General features: G+C 45.4%; 2 protein-coding genes and 1 non-coding gene across 6 annotated transcripts in view; 1 reads left to right on the plus strand and 2 right to left on the minus strand.

The window, feature by feature from the left end:
* Nucleotides 1-11,285, minus strand: part of SF3B3 (splicing factor 3b subunit 3) — a 50,841-nt gene extending 39,556 nt beyond the window's left edge. Inside the window, exons 1-5 of the mRNA XM_032157865.2 lie at nucleotides 11,172-11,285; nucleotides 5,913-6,052; nucleotides 3,460-3,786; nucleotides 1,793-1,965; nucleotides 57-198 (exon numbers count right to left, since the gene is read on the minus strand). Coding sequence (XP_032013756.1) covers nucleotides 57-198; nucleotides 1,793-1,965; nucleotides 3,460-3,786; nucleotides 5,913-5,982 — 712 coding nt within the window. The 5' untranslated portion in view covers nucleotides 5,983-6,052; nucleotides 11,172-11,285. The remainder of the gene's footprint in view (nucleotides 1-56; nucleotides 199-1,792; nucleotides 1,966-3,459; nucleotides 3,787-5,912; nucleotides 6,053-11,171) is intronic.
* LOC116472094 (small nucleolar RNA SNORD111) lies at nucleotides 3,074-3,150 on the minus strand. The gene has a single exon (XR_004249002.1). It is a non-coding gene; the product is annotated as a small nucleolar RNA SNORD111 (small nucleolar RNA).
* Nucleotides 11,286-11,549: 264 nt separating the features above from the next.
* Nucleotides 11,550-19,774, plus strand: part of COG4 (component of oligomeric golgi complex 4) — a 38,997-nt gene continuing 30,772 nt past the window's right edge. For 2 of the 4 annotated variants that reach the window (XM_032157867.2, XM_032157866.2), the window contains exons 1-3: nucleotides 11,550-11,731; nucleotides 15,352-15,434; nucleotides 17,020-17,134. In XM_032157867.2, coding sequence (XP_032013758.1) covers nucleotides 11,561-11,731; nucleotides 15,352-15,434; nucleotides 17,020-17,134 — 369 coding nt within the window. In that variant the 5' untranslated portion in view covers nucleotides 11,550-11,560. The remainder of the gene's footprint in view (nucleotides 11,732-15,351; nucleotides 15,435-17,019; nucleotides 17,135-19,774) is intronic. The other 2 variants (XM_032157869.2, XM_032157870.2) reach the window with 2 other exon arrangements.

Below are 19,774 nucleotides of genomic sequence, written 5' to 3' on the forward strand. Positions count from 1 at the left end.
TTGGGCATAAAATGAACCAAGTAAAAAGCTACAAAGCAGCTCTGAAAGAAAAGTACCTGTAATAAGGAAGTTGCCGTGTTCCTCCAAAGGTTCACTGTATTTTCGGACCACATGATTTAAACCAAGGTCTAGCTCATAGAAAGTAAGTGTCTGCTGGGTATTAGCTGCTGCTTCCCCTGTTGGATCATTGTCTGCTTCCTACAGAGAACAGTGGCATAAAAACTAATCAGCAGCATAAAATCGAAGATCTGGAAAGGACATCAGGACTCCAATTTACAAATGAGGAAACAGAAGTCCACAAATGTCTTTTTTTTTTTTTTTTGAGAGACAGGTTCTCACTCTGTCACCCAGGCTACAGTGCACAGTGGTATAATCTTTTTTTTGTGAGATGGAGTTTCACTCGTTGCCCGGGCTGGAGTGCAATGGCATGATCTCAGCTCACCACAACCTCCACCTCCCAGGTTCAAGTGATTCTCCTGCCTCAGCCACCAGAGTTGCTGGGATTACAAGCATGTGACACCACGCCTGGCTAATTTTGTATTTTTAGTAGAGACGCGGTTTCTCCATGTTGGTCAGGCTGGTCTCGAACTCCTGACCTCAGGTGATCCACCCGCCTCGGCCTCCCAGTGATTGGATTACAGGCGTGAGCCACTGTACACGACCGCAGTGGTACAATCTTATCTCACTGCAGCCTAGAATTGCTGGGCCTCAGGCTCCCAAGCAGCTAGGACTACAGGCACATGCCACCACACCTGGCTGACGCCAAACAGTTTGACAAAGTTTATGCTATAAGATAATGGCAGAGCTAGAACGAGAACTGCAATCTCCAAATTCTGGATCCAAGGATCTCTCTACTAGAGGATACTGCCTTCCATTCAAGGCAAACAATAGTATGCTCTGTGAAAAAATACCTTAAACATAGCTTCACCTTTTTCATGAAGCTTTTCCCAATAAATATCTTGTTTCCATAGGGAGATTACTTAAAACAGAGAAAGACTATTAAATAGTTGGTTAACCTCTGAAGCATCCCAAAGAATTTCAGTAAGGCATTTGGAATATGAAGATCTGCTAGCAGGTCAGAATTAAGATATGTAAAAGGAGCTGGATGAGGTGGCTCAGGCCTATAATCCCAGCACTCTGGGAGGCTGAGGTGGGCCAATCACCTGGGGTCAGGAGACCAGCCTGGCCAACATAATGAAACCCCATCTCTACTAAAAATACAAAAATTAGCTGGGCGTGGTGGCAGCACCTGTAGTCCCAGCTACTCAGGAGGCTGAGGCAGAATTGCTTGAACCCGGGAGGCAGAGGTTGCAGAGAGCTGAGATTGCGCCACTGCAACCCCAGCCTGGGCAACAGAGCAAGACTGTCTCAAAAAAAAAAAAAAGATATGCACAAGGAAGGAAACAATCTTTTTTTTTTGAGATGGAGTCTCGCTCTGTCGCCCAGGCTGGAGTGCAGTGGCGAGATCTCGGCTCACTGCAAGCTCCGCCTCCCAGGTTCACGCCATTCTCCTGCCTCAGCCTCCCGAGTAGCTGGACTACAGGCGCCCGCCACAACACCCGGCTAATTTCTTTTTGTATTTTTAGTAGAGACGGGGTTTCACTGTGTTAGCCAGAATGGTCTCGATCTCCTGACCTCGTGATCCGCCAGCCTTGTTCTCCCAAAGTGCTGGGATTACAGGCGTGAGCCACTACGCCCAGCCGGAAAACAATCTTAAAAAAAAACAAACAAACAAACAAAAAAAAACACTGAGGTGACTGAAAGAAACACAAAGAGACAGGGTCCCCATTACCTCATAATCCATTTCCAGACAAGCAAACATGGGATTTTCAAATCCAACATCTACTCCAACTACATGATACACTAAAGTGTTTGCTTTGTGGGCTTCCAGGGGAGATGAAATGGTAAGTCGGGCTGCAGCATCTCTGTTCAAAATATACACCAATTTCTGTTTCTCAATGGCACCTGTAGTTGAAGGAGATAAAACATACAAGATTCCCAGATAATGAGAAGAGAGACTTACAGAACAGCTGAGTCACATCATGCTTTTCTTTTAATCATTATTAACAGCAGTAACTCTACAAGTATAAAAACTCAGGATTCTGTTTTCTATCATCAGAATAGCACTTTGGGAGGCTGCGTGGGTGGATCACCTGAGGTCAGGAGTTCAAGGCCAGCCTGACTAACATGGTAAAACTTTGTCTCTACTAAATACAAAAAATTAGCTAGGCATGGTAGTGCATGCCTCTAATCCCAGCTACTTGGGAGGCTGGGGCAGGAGAATCGCTTGAACCTGAGACGCAGAGGTTGCAGTGAGCTGAGATCGCACCACTGCACTCCAGCCTGGGCAACAAGAGCAAAACTCTGTCTCATTTAAAAAAAAAAAAAAAAAAAGAATAGACAATAGTGGAGCTGGGCACAGTGGCTCAAGCCTGTAATCCCAGCACTTTGGGAGGTCAAAGCAGAAGGATTGCTTGAGCCCAGAATTCAAGACCATCCTGGGCAGCATAGTGAGATCCCCATCTCTCTCTCTATTTATTTACTTATTTTTGAGATGCAGTCTCACTCTGTCGTCCAGGCTGGAGTGCAGTAGCACTATCTCGGCTCACTGCAACCTTCGCCTCAGCCTCCTAAGTAGCTGGGATTACAGGCATGCGCCACCACACCCAGCTAATTTTTGTATTTTCAGTACAGGCAGGGTTTCACCATGTTGGCCAGGCTGGTCTCAAACTTCTGACCTCAAGTGATCCTCCCGCCTCGGCCTCCCAAAGTGCTGGGATTACAGGCGTGAGCCACCGCACCTGGCTGAGACCCCCCATCTCTTTTAAAGATAAATAGCCACCGTGCCCGGCTGAGACCCCTATCTCTTAAAAATAAATAAATATTTTTTTAAAAAAAGACAATGGCATCATTGTGGCCCCCTTCTTCCTAATACGGGTCTTAAATATCCCACTAACTCGTCAAAATTTTTTAATGAGTCCTAGATTTAAGGATACTGAAAAACAGTAATTCATAAAATTATCATTAGCTTTATTCTCTGAACTAGATCTAACGATTTATGACTGCCCTCTAGAGGCCTGATCAGACACAAAATTTTCTTCAAGAATTTATCAGAGAAGAGACACGAATGTGAATCATCACTTCAGGCTGATGAAGGCAACTATATTCACTGTCTAATAACATAAGACCATTTCATTGTAGTCTTTTTGCCAAAGAAAAAGAAATTGAAAAACACCCATTTCCAACTAGACGGGAAGTAGAAAGGTGTGTTAAGATTTTTCCCATTGTTTTAAAAGAAAATGCAACTCTTTTAAAAAGGAAATGCAACTTTAAACCTAGAGTAAATCCAAACATGATGCCAAACCCACATAAGTAATTAACTGGCACTAGCACACCACCAAGAGCACAGTATTGTTATCCTAAACTAAGCATATACAGCAAGTAGAGTAAATCACTTACTAATCATAACGGCTCGCCCTTTGGGATCCACAGCTAAGAACTGGCCAGGGACAATGCGACGGCATCCACTCTTGCCAAAGGTTTCTTGGTGAATCTTTTCAAACATATTCTTAGATGGCTGGTATTCCAAGATAACAATTCGACCAGAGTCACTGCCAACTACAATGTAGTCTTTGGTGCCACCTGTCAGCCTAAAGGCCATGAGTGACCGGATAACACCAAATACTTCCACAGTGAGTAGGGTATGTACTTTGCCAGTGTTGGGGTCTGGGCGAAGCAGCTCCAAGATCTTCCCACGGGAAACAACAATTTCTTGTTGTTTGGTTCCTAGATTACCAAAAAATAAAGATCATAAACAACCAGAACCCAGGCTGGCCACCATGGTGAAACCCCGTCTCTACTAAAAATACAAAAATTAGCCAGGCGTGGTGGCACATGCCTGTAATCCCAGCTACTCGGGAGGCTAAGGCAGGAGAATCGCTTGAACCCAGGAGGTAGAGGTTGCTGTGAGCCAAGACTGTGCCACTGCACTCCGGCCTGGGCAACAGAGCAAAACTCTGTCTCAAAAAAAAATTAGTCAGGTGTGGTGGCATGTGCCTCTGGTCCCAGCTACTTGGAAGGCTACAGTGGGAGGATAGTTTGAACCCAGGAGTTCAGACAATGTAGTGGGTTATAATCCTGCCATTGCACTCCATCCTGGGAAATGCAGCAAGATCTCTTCTCTAAAAAGAAAAAAAAAAAAGGCCAGGCACAGTGGCTCACACCTGTAATCCTAGCACTTTGGGAGGCTGAGGCAGGCAGATCACTTGAGGTCAGGAGTTTGAAACCAGCCTGGCCAACATGGGGGGATCCCATCTCTACTAAAAATGCAAAAATTAGCCAGGTGTGGTGGCACGTGCCTATAATCCCAGCTACTCGAGAGGCTGACACAGGAGAATCGCTTGAACCTGGGAGACAGAGGTTGCAGTGAGCCGAGGTAGCACTACTGTACTCCAGCCTGGGCGACAGAGCAAGACTACGTCTCAAAAAAAAAAAAAAGAAAAGAAAAGAAAAGAAAACTCCATCATTTTAGATAAAAAGGAAGACTGAATTGGAAAAGGAATTTGAAAGATAAAATTAGTATTAAAAATGTGCTTTCAGCAGGGCACAGTAGCTCATGCCTGTAATCCCAGCACTTTAGGAGGCCAAGGTGGGTGGATCACGAGGTCAGGAATTCGAGATCAGCCTGGCCAACATGGTGAAACCTGGTCTCTACTAAAAATATGAAAAATTAGCCGGGCATGGTGGCACACGCATGTAATCTCAGCTACTCGGGAGGCTGAGGCAGGAGAATCGCTTGAACCCAGGAGGCGGAGGTTGCAGTGAGCCAAGATCACACCACTGCACTCCAGCCTGGGTGCCAGAGCAGGACTCTGTTTCAAGGAAAAAACGAAAACAAAAACAAAACAAACAAACAAAAAGCAAAAATGTGCTTTCAAAAATTCTATCCAAACTCCAGCTAAGATTCATTGCGTTACATGGTGAAGTCACTCACAAATCTCCAAATTCCCATATACATATTTCCTTAATCAAATGCAGCAAAGAATAACTAAATTACCCAAATGAAGCCTCAAACCCACAGAAAGAGCCATAATGAGGATCAGAGAAAATAACAACATGAAATATGAATGCTGTGTGGTCAGTTACGCTGCCTCTCAGTACTACATTAAGTATTCAGATTTAAACCTCAACAAAATTATGTCTTACTCTACACAATCATGAACCTCCTGCATTACTTGGATTGACTCAAAAATGTTAAATCTGCAAATGGCAAGAAAACGTTTTTATTTTATAAACATTAGTACCTCACTTTCAGTAACTTTGTATTTGTATTTCCTAATCCAGTATTTGAAATTTCACACAATTCAAACCTAGCCTCAATCCACCTTTACAAAAATATCCCCCACATGGTAAACATAAGCAAATGATCTGTTTCTATGCAGGCAGCACTCCCTACCTAAACTGCATTTTCCCTTTTCTCTCATACAAAAGTTCTATCTCTTCAGGCACCAAACCAAGGTCCAACCTTCCCTTTATTTAAATTACTCTCTGAAAACCAGATAAACACCCTCAGACATTCTTTTTACCCAACCTGATGTCAAATTCAAGATCAAGGATCAGGTCTTACACATCTCAGAATGTCTTACAGCAATAAGCACACGACTTGGCACTAAGTAAGCAGCCAAGAAAAGTGTGCCCTGACAAGAATCATTACACAGTGTGAGCTAGGAAATGCATCTGAAATAGGCAACAGATAATGCACCAGAACTTAACACTTCATCTCATAATTTGAATTGTTTACATTTACCAAAAACTGTTTTGACATAAATGGAAAACATTTCAAGCACAAGAGACTAAGCAAGATACATAATAATTCGCTTAAAATTTCAAAAGATGGTAACGAGAGAACTTACCAGAAAAGTTTCCATGAATGGCAAAGCTGATGCCAGTGGCTCTCTGCAAGGTTAAGTTGTACAGAAACATGGTTGCAGGAAACCTGAACCACCCAGACCTCCAGGCCTTGGTTACACCAACAGTACCGAGTCCCAGAAAGCTAAGAAAACAGCAAACAGAAAAATAGCTGGGAGACTATACTTCAACAGACATTTTTGTACGGGAAATTCTGGATGAAGACAGCAGAACCAGCAGAGCAAGCCCTATTAAGAAGTAATGTATGTGGCCAGGCGCGGTGGCTCACGAGGTCAGGAGTTCGAGACCAGCTTGGCCAACAGAGTGAAATCCCATCTCTACTAAAAATACAAAAATTAGCTGGGCATGGTGCTGTGCGCCTGTAGTCCCAGCTGCTCTGGAAGCTGAGGCAAGAGAATAGCATGAACCCGGGCGCGGAGCTTGCAGTGAGCCAAGATCGCGCCACTGCACTCCAGCCTGGGTGACAGAGCAAGACTCTGTCTCAAAAAATGAAACATACGGTTGGGCACAGTGACTCACATCTGTAATCCCAGCACTTTGGGAGGGCGAGGCAGACGGATCATGAGGACAGGAGTTCAAGACCAGCCTGGCCAACATGGTGAAACCCCCATCTCTACTAAAAATACAAAAATTTGCTGGGTACGGCCGCCCCGTCTGGGAAGTGAGGAGCACCTCTGCCCGGCCGCCACCCCGTCTGGGAAGTGAGGAGCACCTCTGCCTGGCCACCGTGCAACCTTCCTAGTGTGAAGTGACAGCCTTCGTTGTAGAATGAATGAAGACACTGGCACTGACTATATAACACCTTGGCAGCTATCTCAAGTCGTTGATGGTGGAGGTATTGGAATTATAGAAGAAAGCAAACACACAAATTTGACTAAAGGCGATTTTGTGACTTCTTTCTATTGGCCCTGGCAAACCAAGGTTATTCTGGATGGAAATAGCCTTGACAAGGTGATATATATATGAACGTATCTGATTTTTTTTCCCCATATAATTCTTATTACTTTGTGCATTTGATATTCAGTTGTGTTTGTAATCACGGAAAAATAAAAGCATATATTTTCTTCAAAAAAAAAAAATTAGCTGGGCATGGTGGCACGTGCTTGCAACATCAGCTACTCAGGAGGCGGAGGTTGTGATGAGCCAACATCATGCCACTGCACTCCAGCCTGGGCAACAGAGTGAGACTGTCTCAAAAAAATGAAACGACATACGGTTGGGTGCAGTGGCTCACACCTGTAATCCCAGCACTTTGGGAGGCCGAGGCAGACGGATCATGAGGTCAGGAGTTCAAGACCAGCCTGGCCAACATGGTGAAACCCCCGTCTCTACTAAAAATACAAAAATTAGCTGGGCATGGTGGCGCTTGCCTGTAATATCAGTTACTCAGGAGGTGGAGGCAGGAGAATTGCCTGAACCCGTACCCAGGAGGCAGAGGTTGCAGTGAGCCAAGATGGCGCCACTGCACTCCAGCCTGGGCTACAGAACGAGATTGTCTCAAAAAAATAAACAAACAAACAACATACTTTTAATTAAGTGTGCCCTCTAAATGCCAAATCACGATGCCATATATTATGCCTTTAGCCTCATAAGAATCCTATTAAGTTGCAGTACTATACGCATTTTATAGATAAGAAAACTCAAGTGCAGAGATTCAATCACCTGCCCAAGGTCACTTAACAAATGGTGAAAATGTTGCGAGCTGAAATCTGTAACATTAATGCAGTATTAGGCAATATGTCACGAAAACTAAGTACATCTATGTTTACTTGTATTCCAATAAGTTATACATTAACATAGTTCAGAACGCAAAAGCACAGCAAAAAGCTCCCTCCAACCCATTCCCTAGCCATCCAGTTCTCCCTGGGGGAATCTATTTTACCAAGTTATAACATATCCGTCCAGATACTTTTTATATATACAAATAAGAACATATATTTACACCGTAGAGACAGGGTCTCACTATGCTGAGCAGGTTGGCTTCAAACTCCTGTGCTCAAGTTATCTCCCACCTCAGCCTTCCAAGGAGCTGGGGCTATAGGAGCCACAGCACCTGACTTATACTGCACTTTATTAACCCTTTTTAACCAAGGGTTGGGTACTGTATTTTATACACTCAAACTGTATTGCACCTTATTTTGTATTACTTTATCTGCACAATAAACAAAGGGCTATCTCATTTTTATTTTGTAGCTCCAGAGTATTCCAATGAATGGGCATATTACAATTCATTTTGCCAACACCCTACTGAACATTCAGGTGTTCCCAATCTCTTGCTATTACGAATACTGCTACAAAGAAAATCCCTTGTATGTAGGTCATTCATATGCTCATGATTGTCTCTAAAATTAACTCCTGTAAGTGGAACTGTTGGATTGAGGGACTCATACATTTGAAATGTTGTTAGGTACTGCCGAATTGCCTTTCAAAGAGACTTCCAATTTACATGCCCAGCAATGTGTGAGTCCCCATTTCCCCAAAACCAGCCAAAGCGGTAAGACTTGACCTTTACTAATCTAACAGAAGAAAACTGGTTTCTTAAGTGTACTTTTCATTTGCATCTCTTATATAACTGTATATTCAAGGAGTGGTTAGAGTTTAAAATTTCAACTTACTCATCATCAAAAACTAAAACAAAACCTATTGTGCTACATCAGGAGGCAGCCTCCCTAAAGTATAAAGTCACAGAAAAGGATTCTTTCTCAGCAGACAGGACTGAAGACAGCACAAATTTTATCTCTGCCATAATTACCCAAAACTATACCTATAGTTACCACTACAAAATAAACTATTTTTCCCCAGTGTAATTATTTATAAACAAAAGCACAGGAGACCAGCCGCAGTGGCTCACCCCTGTAATCCCAGCACCTTGGGAGGCCAAGATGGGCGGACTGCCTGAGCTCAGGAGTTCCAGGCCAGCCTAGGTAACACGGGGAAACCCCATCCCTACCAAAAATACAAAAAATTAGCCAGGTGTGGTGGTGCGCACCTGCGGTCTCAGCTACTTGGAAGGCTGAGGTGAGAGGATCACTTGAGCCTGGGAGGTGGAGGTTGCAGTGAGCCGAGATGGCGTCACCGCACTCCAGCATGGGCGAGAGTGAGACGTGAGACCTCGTCTCAAAGAGAAAAAAGAAAAGAAAAAAGAAAAAAAAAAGCACGGGACCTTGAGAAATCCAAGGTCACTGGTATAGAATTAACATACATATTTGATTTTATTGTTAAACGAGGAGAATTATGAGTAAACGTCCTCATAAATATTTCTGGGCTGAGCAAAAGCAGGGTGCAAGATAAATGCTCCAGGCTAGAAATAGGTCCTGAGAGATATAAAATTTTCTACTTGAGACTAAAGTACATCTTTTGTGTGTGTGTGTGTGTGTTTTTTTTGAGGCAGAGTCTCGATCTGTCGCCCAGGCTGGAGTGCAGTGGCGCCATCTTGGATAACTGCAAGCTCTGCCTCCCGGGTTCACACCATTCTCCTACCTCAGCCTCCCGAGTAACTGGCACAACAGGCGCCCGCCACCACACCCGGCTAATTTTTTGTATTTTTAGTAGAGACGGGGTTTTGCCATGTTAGCCAGGATGGTCTCGATCTCCTGACTTCATGATCCGCCCACCTCGGCCTCCCAAAGTGCTAGGATTACAGGCGTGAGCCACCGCGCCCAGCCCATAGACTAAGGTTATGTCTTTAATGTTCTAGGACCACAGGAAAAGATGAACGAAAAGGACCGATGTTGAAAGGCCAAGGAGTGGAGAAACAACAAAAAAAGCAAAAGAGGAAGCTAGGAGCTGCTTCTGAATCCCTGAACAGGTCCCCGCAAGTTACTTTTCATATTTTGTAGCTGATGAAAACAGTCTACTTTCCCCTTTCCTTATAACTGATACAATCCATTACAAACCTTTGGAATTCATTTTTTCCCAAATCTAGTCGGATTCAGGTTCTCCAGCGACACCTTAACCTTGGGTCGTGGAGGAAGGTGCATTTCGGAGGATCAGTCCAGTACTAGAAAAACTATATACGAGGCCGGGCGCAGTGGTGGCTCACGCCTGTAATCCCAGCACTTTGGGAGGCCGAGGCAAATGGGTCACTTGAAGTCAGGAGTTCGAGACCAGCCTGGCCAACACAGTGAAAACCCCTCTACTAAAAATGCAAAAACTAGCCGGGCGTGGTGGCACACGCCTTTAATCCCAGCTACTCGGGAGGAATGAGAATAGCTAGAACCCGGGAGGAAGAGGCTGCAGTAATCCGAGATCACGCCGCTGCGCTCCAGCCCGGGCGACAGCAAGACTTCGTCTCAAAAACAAAACAAACAAAAAATACATACCAGATAAATTTGGTAAGCTTTAAAACTTCCCCCACGTCTGGGCCGGGCGCGGTGGCTCACGCCTGTAATCCCAGCACTTTGGGAGGCCGAGGCGGGTGGATCACGAGGTCAGGAGATCGAGACCACCCTGGCTAATACGGTGAAACCCTGTCTCTACTAAAAATACAAAAAATTAGCTGGACGCGGTGGCGGGCGCCTGTAGACCCAGCTACTCGGGAGGCTGAGGCAAGAGAATGGCGTGAACTCGGAAGGCGGAGCTTGCAGTGAGCCGAGATCGCGCCAATGCACTCCAGCCTGGGCGACAGAGCAAGGCTCTGTCACAAAAACAAAACAAAACAAAAAAACTTCCCCCACGTCTGTTTACCATTATTACAAAAAGCTTGTATGATTGCTCACTGCATCTTCTCCATCCTCCAAGGAAACATCGCATTTAAACTCTGTCCTCCATTTCGCAAATGAGAAAACAGAGGCTCAGAGGGGAGACAAGTTGCCCAACTACCAAAATACAAATTTAAACCGGAGTCTTGGCTCTAAAGACTGTTTCCGTTATTTACGCTTTTAACACGCTTCATCTTTCCATCTTCCCATCGGTGCACCATTTACTCTACCCAGAGGGAGACATTCATGCCTCCCGCTGCTTGTCACACCTCCCCCGTCTCAGAGCCCCAGAAGTTAAAAGCAATCTCCACGAGCCCTATTTTGAGACAGGATATGTTCCCACACTGTGGATGGAAGCGAGAGATGACTGCAGGAAACCGTTTTGGCGCCCCAACCATCCCTCTGCACCTCCTCCTGGTCCCCAGCCTCGGACCTCTCGGGCCTAGACTGCCCGTGACCCCCGCCAAAGTCTCGGGTCTCCCTTCCATATGGCCGCTCTCCGCCTCCCCGGGCCCGGAGAAGTCTCCAGGCTGTTTTTTTTACCCTGCAGCGAGAAGGATGGTGTGGATATCCAACGGATGCTACCTCCCTTCAAAACTTAAGCCACCACCAACTCCAACATACTGGCGTCCGCCATAAGACCTCAAGTCAGGGACATTCCGGTGGCGCGCGGCGGAAAAAGGCACCCAATCCGCGCCTGAAGAATATATATAATTTTTTTAAAATGCTTCCGTCTTGCTTCCACACCGCATTCAAAATTATTTAAACATGCTTATTTCTTTGCTTTTTCCAGGAGAATAGAAAATTAATAGGTTTTTTTAAGTAGAGGTTTAAAAAAAAAAAAAAAACACAAGAGTTCATTGGGCACTTCTGTGGGCAGCCCCAAATAGGCGCCAACGAAGAGGGGGGCCTCGCGGGACCGGAAGTGCCGAATGGGGACCAAGATGGCGGACCTTGATTCGCCTCCGAAGTTGTCAGGGGTGCAGCCGCCGTCTGAGGGGGTGGGAGGTGGCCGCTGCTCCGAAATCTCCGCTGAGCTCATTCGCTCCCTGACAGAGCTGCAGGAGCTGGAGGCTGTATACGAACGGCTTTGCGGCGAGGAGGTGCGGGGCCGAGCCTCCTCTTTTTCATGGAGGATCTAGGGAGAGTGGGAGCCTTCAGTCGGGAAATCCGGGCTGTGGGAAACTCTCCTTGCTGGGGTATACAAAAAAGCGGGAAAACAAAGAAGCGGAAGCTAGTCGGGTATATGAGTAGACCTAGCAACTCTTTTCACGCTGTCTGACGCGCCGAGCTTGTCTTCCCTGATATCTGGGCGGTCTGCAGCCTCTCCTCCCTAGACCCCCTTTGATTTCCCTGATCCGTGATCACCAGTTTCTCCACGGGAGTAAAGTTAGTCTGAGAGTATTTGCCGAAGTGCTTGGTTCTCAAAGTAATAAGCGCCCTTTTGCATTGGCTTAATTTACAAATTATGAAACGCTTTCATCCTGTTATTTAAGAGGGAAGCCTTTGCAGATTAACTTCTTGAAGCGTTTTAAGACTTCCTCTTGTGGGAAGTGATTTGGGGGTGTGATTTTAGCGTTTTGGACAGATGGACATCTTTGTAGAGGTTTGAGCTTTTAAGACTCAGACACAATTCTCTAATCTTGGACAAGTCACTTCATCTCTCGTACCCTTGATATTTTATCACATGAGGGGTGTGGACTAGATTATCCAATTCCTTTGAGTTCATAACGTTCTATCTACTGCCTCCTTTAATTTTCAGTGGCAACTCGATGCTGTCAATTCACTTTCGAATGTCAGTTGGGTTCCTTGCCAGTCAAAAGAGATCAAAGCTCTAATCTAAGCTTATCAGCTGTTTCCCAGACCAAACTTTTAGCGAAGTTGAGCACAAAAGGCAGTTTCAGCCTGAGGGAGATATCTTTTGAGTATTTTCAGGTATAAACTTGCACTAACTCTAGCAGTTTCTGATACCTTTTTCAGCAAGATGTGTGTGGTGTTTTTTTGTTTTGTTTTGTTTTGTTATTTTTAGAAACAGGGCCGCTCTCTGTTGCGCAGGCTGGAATGCTCTGGTGCTGCAATCAGAGTCGATGAAATTAGAGGCGTACACCACCATGCCTGGCTAGTTTAGTGTGTGGGGGTTTTTTTGTCTGGCCTCAGCAAGATGTGTTTTAAAATTTAGTATCTTGCAGGGCACGGTGGCTCACGCCTGCAATCCCAGCACTTTGGGAGGCCAAGACGGGAGGATCACCTGAGGTCAGGAGTTCGAGACCAGCATGACCAACATGGTGAAAACCAGTCACTACCAAAAATACAAAATTAGCTGGGCGTGGTGACGCATGCCTGTAATCCCAGCTACTGGGGAGGCTGAGGCAGAAGAATTGCTTGAACCTGGGAGGCGGAGGTTGCAGTGAACCAAGGTAGCGCCATTACACTCCAGTCTGGGCAACAAGAGCGAAATTCTGTCTCAAAAAAAGCCAGGCGCGGTGGCTCACGCCTGTAATCCTAGCACTTTGGGAGGCCAAGGCGGATGGATTACGAGGTCAGGAGATGGAGACCATCCTGGCTAACAGGGTGAAATCCTGTCTCTACTAAAAATACAAAAAATTAGCCAGGCGTGGTGGCAGGCGCCTGTAGTCCTAGCTACTCGGGAGGCTGAGGCAGGAGAATGGCGTGAACCCGGAAGACGGAGCTTGCAGTGAGGCGAGATCACACCACTGCACTCCAGCCTGGGAGACACAGAGAGACTCTGTCTCAAAAAAAAAAAAAAAACAAAAAAGAAAAATTAGTATCTTGACTTAACATTCCTAAGCTCGCATTCATTCAGTCATTCAATATGTTGGGTAGAAAATTATGGAAATCTTACAGACAAAATGATGTAAGTTCTGTATGGGTATTCGATGACTGTCAAGAGGAAGTTTCGCTGTGGAACCTACTAAACGATTTTAATAAAAATGTATGTGGCCGGGCATGGTGGCTCATGCCTGTAATACCAGCACTTTGGGAGGCCGAGGCAGGTGGATCACCTGAGGTCAGGAGTTCGAGACCAACCTGGCCAACATGGCGAAACCATGTTAGTCTCTACTAAAAATGCAAAAGTTAGCCGGGGGTGATGGTGGGCGTCTATAATCCCAGCTACTTGGGAGGCTGAGGCATGAAAATCGCTTGAACCCCAGAGGGCGGAGGTTGCAGTGAGCCAAGATCACGCCACTTCACTCCAGCCTGGGTGAAAGAGCGAAACTCATCTCAAAAAAAAAAAAAGTATAGCTGCCTGGGCACAAGTGGCTCATGCCTCTAGTCCCAGTTCTTTGGGAGGCTGAGATGGGCAGATAGCTTGAGCTATAGTTGGAGACCAGCCTGGGCAATAGCAGATAGTAGGGGACCAGCCTGGGCAATATAGTGAGACCTCGTTGCTACAAAAAAATTAAACAGTGGACCAGGGTTGTGCACGCCTATAGTCACAGATGTTTGGGGGGCTGAGGTAGGAAGAGCGCTTGAGCCCCCCCAAAAAAATAAAAATGTATGGTTAATTTTAATGGCTGTTGTTGAACTATATGCCACATACCATGTTAAGCACTTTGTGTGGTTTCCTGTTTGACTCATTCAACAGCTCAGTGAGATCGGTATTGCTGTCCTTGTTTTACAGATTAAAAAACCGAAGCATAAAAATGTTACATAAATTGAGGTTGCACAATAAATGGCTTGAATGAGAGAGAATTATATTTATAACCTCTGGCTACTGACTATGCACCAAGAAGAAAATTTTTGGTAACTGTCACTGGAAATTTCATTTCAGCAAGATGTGTGTGGTGTTTTTTGTTTAGGCATTGTATTTTTTTTTTTTTTGAGACAGTATTTCACTCTTGTTACCCAGGTTGGAGTGAAATGGCGCGATCTTGGCTCACTGCAACCTCCACCTCCTAGGTTCAAGTGATTCTCCTCCCTCAGCCTCCTGTGTAGCTGGGATTACAGGCCCCCGCCACCACACCCAGCTAATTGTTTTTTGTTTTTGTTTTTTTTTAGACGGAGTCTCACTTTGTTGCCCAGGCTGGAGTGCAGTGGCATGATCTCAGCTCACTGCAAGCTCCGCCCCCACCCCGTTCATGCCATTCTCCTGCCTCAGACTCCCGAGCAGCTGGGACTACAGGTGCCTGCCACCACGCCCGGCTAAATTTTTGTATTTTTAGTAGAGACAGGGTTTCACCATGTTAGCCAGGATGGTCTCGATCTCCTGACCTCGTGATCCGCCCGCCTTGGCCTCCCAAAGTGCTGGGATTACAGACGTAAGCCACCATGCCCAGCCTAATTTTGTATTTTTAGTAGCAATGGGGTTTCACCATGTTAGCCAGGCTGGTCATGAACTCCTGACCTCAGGTGATCCACCCACCTGGGCCTCCCAAAATGCTGGGATTACTTTGGGATCCAGGGCTGGCCAGGCATTGTATTTTAAATGCCTTCCTGTATTAGGCACTATGCTAATGATACTGACTAAAAGTTTATCTCTTCCCATTATGGTGCTCATCTGCCAGGTGGAATAAGATATATGTAAGATAATAATCATGCAACATGAATGCAAAATGAAGCATTGTTAAAGTCTAAGAAGAGCACAGTGGAAGGAAAAAAGGATTTGGAAATAAGATTCACCCTTCAGCTAAGTGATTGGATTAGATAACCGTTAAGGTTCCTTCTGATCATTCTGCTGACAGGATGTTTCTCTGTGTTTCAGAAAGTGGTGGAGAGAGAGCTGGATGCTCTTTTGGAACAGCAAAACACCATTGAAAGTAAGATGGTCACTCTCCACCGAATGGGGTGAGTCTGTGCATCTCAGCAAGAGCTAATGTAAATTCCAACAGGGTCAATTGGACAAGTGACCATTTTTTAAACTTTCTGTTATAAACACCAGTTCAGCTTGAAATGTGAAGGGTATTATCTCAAGATAAAGTGAACATCTAAGGGTATTAGTTCGATGGTTTTCAAAGAGGCCTTGGACCAGTAGTACCAGCATCACACCTTGTTAGAAACGCAAATCCTAGGGCTTCACTCCAAACTTACAAAATAAGGAAGTCTAGGAGTGGGGTCCAGGAAGATGTGTTTTAACAAGCCTACGAAGTGGTTGTAATGCACAGCTCAAGTTTGAGAACCACCTTTTTTTTTTTTTTTTTTTTGAGCTGGAGCTTCGTTTTTGTCCCCCAGGCTGGAGTGCAGTGGCATGATCTTGGCTCACTGCAACCTCTGCCTCCCAGGTTCAAGCGATTCTCCTGCCTCAGTGTCTCAAGTAGCTGGGATTCCAGGCATGTGCCACCACACCCAGCTAATTTTTGTATTTTTAGTAGAGACAGGGTTTCACCATGTTGGCCAGGCTGGTCTCAAACTCCTGACCTCAAGTGATCCGCCTGCCTGGCCTCCCAAAGTGCTAGTATTACAGGCATAAGCCACCACGCCCGGCCGAGAACCACCATTTTTACAGACTGGGTATATTTGTTAGTTGTAAAAATTGTTCCCTGGCTGCGTGTAGTGGCTCATGCTTGTAATCCCAGCACTTTGGGAGGCCACATCTAGAGGATCACTTTTGACCCTGTCTGAAAAACAAAACAAAAAAATAAATAAATAAATAAATTAGTTGGGCATGGTGGTATGCGCCTGTAGTCTCAGCTACTCAGGAGGCTAAGACAGGAGGATCATTTGAGCCCAGAAGTTGGAAACCAGTGAGCTACGATTTTGCCACTGCACTCTAGCCTGAGTGGCAGAGTGAGAACCTGTCTCAAACAAAAACAAAAATTGTTCCTTGATCTCACCATCCTCTCACATAGTACTGGTTAGTGCATCTTATGCTCACTTAGCAATTGAGAGAATTTGTTCTCTAGTTCTTTGGCTGTACCTATTTAGGGGTGTCTTTATTGGTTTTAGAAGTTAATTTTGGCCAGGGCAGTAGCTCACGCCTATAATCCCAGCACTTTGGGAGGCTGAATCACAAGGTCAAGAGATGAAGACCATCTCCTGGCCAACATGGTGAAACCCTGTCTCTACTAAAAATACAAAAATTAGCTGGGCATGGTGGCACGCGCTTGTAGTCCCGGCTACTCAGGAGGCTGAGGCAGGAAAGTCGCTTGAACCCGGGAGGCGGAGGTTGCAGTGAGCCAAGATTGCGCCACTGCACTCCAGCCTGGCGACAGAGCAAGACTCCATCTCAAAAAAAAAAGTTAATTTTTTATCAAGTATAGGTCTGAGTTTGCAGTCAAACATTCTTGAGAAAAAGCTAAGTATAGAGCAAACTGAGCTAAGAGTTATAGGTAGGTATGAAAGAAGTAGAAGACATAGTGTCCATATGCAAAAAAAAGTTTCTATCTCTTCTCTGCCCTATGGTTATGTGTATGCTGACAATGTATTTCTCCAGTCCTAACCTGCAGCTGATTGAGGGAGATGCAAAGCAGCTGGCTGGAATGATCACCTTTACCTGCAACCTGGCTGAGAATGTGTCCAGCAAAGTTCGTCAGCTTGACCTGGCCAAGGTAATACATCAAACTTTTTTTTTTTTTTTTTTTGAGACAGGGTCTTGCTCTGTCACCCAGGCTGGAGTGCAGTGGTGCAGTCACAGCTCACTACAGCCTCAACTTCCTGGGCTCAAGCAATTCTCTCACCTCAGCCTCCTGAGGAGCTAGGACTACGGGCATCCACCACTACGCCCGGCTAGTTTTTGTATTTTTTGTAGAGATGGGATTTTGCCATGTAACCCGGGCTGGTCCTGAACCCCTGGGCTCAAGTTATCCTTCCGCCTTTCGCCATGTTGGCCAGGCTGGCCTCAAACTCCTGACCTCAGGTGATCTCCCCGCCTCGGCCTCCCAACATGCTGGGATTACAGGTGTGAGCCACTTTGCCTGGCCAGTAGCTTCTTTGCTGCCCTCTACTAACTACAACATCAAAATGTCTATGGGGCTTTGCGTGGTGACTCACACCTACAATCCCATCTCTTTAGGAGGCCAAAACAAGAGGATTGCTTGAGCCCAGGAGTTCAAAACCAGTCTGGGCAACATGGGAAAACCCTGTCTCTACAAAAAAATACAAAAATTAGCTGGACATGGTGGTGCACACCTGTATCCCAGCAGTTTGGGAGATTGAGGCAGCCTAATCGCTTGAGTCCAGGAGTTTGAGACCAGCCTAGGCAACATGGCGAAGCCCTGTCTCTACTAAAAAATACAAAAATTACCCAGGTGTGGTAATGCACACCTATAGTCCCAGCTACTTGGGAGGCTAAGGCAGGAGGATCACTTAACTCCAAGAGGCAGAGATTGCAGTGAGCCAAGGTCATGCCACTGTACTCCAGCCTGAGTTGCAGAGTGGAGTTGCAAATTAAAAATAAATAAATAAATAAGTTAATAAATACCAGCTTCTATTTAAAAAAAAAAAAAAAAGCTACCACATTAGAGATTAGAAGAGCACCATCCAATAGAAATCTAATGTGAGATAACAAAGCCAGATAAAAATATCACAGAAAACTTCAGACCAGTAGCTCTTATGAATATAGACATAAAGGTACTCAACAAGGCTGGGCGCGGTGGCTCACGCCTGTAGTCCCAGCACTTTGGGAGGCCGAGGTGGACAGATCACAAGGTCAGGAGATCGAGACCATCCTGGCTAACACCGTGAAACCCTGTCTCTCCTAAAAATACAAAAAATTAGCCAGTCGTGGTAGTGAGCGCCTGTAGTCCCAGCTACTCGGGAGTCTGAGGCAGGAGAATAGCGTGAACCCGGGAGGCAGAGCTTGCAGTGAGCCGAGATCACGCCACTGCACTGCAGCCTGGGCAACAGAGCGAGACTCTGTCTCAAAAAAAAAAAAAAAGTGACTCAACAAAACTCTAGCAAAGCAAGTCTAACAATATATAAAGAGGATTATATACTATGACCAAGTGGAATTTATCCTAGGAACACAAGGTTGATTTAACATCTGAAAATCAATTAAAAGTAATGGCCAAGACCGCAATTACTTTTGCGCCAACCTAATAATACACCATATTAATAGAAAAAAGGACAAAAAACACATGATCACCTCACAGACTCAGAAGAAAACATTTAACAAAATTCAGTGCCCTTTCGTGGTAGAAACACTCAACAAATTTGGAATAGAGGGGAACTTCTCAGCCTGATAAAGGGCATCTGTGAAAAACCACAGCTGGCCAGTTGTGGTGGCTCAGCCTGCAATCCTAACACTTTGGGAGACCAAAGCAGTAGGATCTCTTGAGGCCAGAAGTTTGAGACCAAACTTTGGAACACAGTAAGACCCTGTAAAAAAATTTTACAAAAAATTTTTTAAAAAAACAACCCTCAGCTAACATTATACTTACTGGTGAAAGATGTGATTCTTTCCTCCTAAGATGAGGAACAAGACAAGGGTATCTTCTCTTACTATGTCTCTAGAACAAGCAAGCATGTTTTATTTATTTATTTATTTATTTATTTATTTATTTATTTATTTTGAGACGGAGTCTCACTCTGTTGCCAGGCTGGAGTGCAATGGCTTGATCTTGGCTCATGCAACTCCACCTCCCGGGTTCAAGCGATTCTCCTGTCTCAGCCTCCCGAGTAGCTGGGATTACAGGCGTGCGCCACCAGGCCTGGCTAATTTTTGTATTTTTAGTAGAGATGGGGTTTCACCATGTTGGTCAGGCTGGTCTCAAACTCCTGACCTCGTGATCCACCCACCTCAGCCTCCCAAAGTGCTGGGATTACAGGCATGAGCCACCGCACCTGGCGCAATATGTGAGTTTAATATGTGAGTTGGTGGCTATATGGTTCTATCCAGGGCAATTAGGTAAGAAAATGAAGTAGGCCAGGCGTGGTGGCTTACTCCTGTAATCTCAGCACTTTGGGAGGCCGAGGAGAATGAATTGCTTGAGCTCAAGAGTTCAGGACCAGCCTGGGTTTGGGCAACGTGGCAAAACCTTGTCTCTACAAAAATTACAAAAATTAGCAGGTTGTGGGTGTGTGCACCTGTAATCCCAGGTATTTGGGACACTGAGGTGGGAGGATTGCTTGAACCCAGGAGGCAGAGGTTGCAGTGAGCCAAGATTGCACCACTGCACTCTAGCCTGGGCGACAGAGTGAGACTTTGTCTCAAAAAAAAAAAAAGTTGGGCTCTGTGGCTCAGACCTGTA

Source organism: Hylobates moloch, unplaced genomic scaffold (assembly GCF_009828535.3).
Source record: "Hylobates moloch isolate HMO894 unplaced genomic scaffold, HMol_V3 SCAFFOLD_6, whole genome shotgun sequence".
NCBI lineage: Eukaryota > Metazoa > Chordata > Mammalia > Primates > Hylobatidae > Hylobates > Hylobates moloch.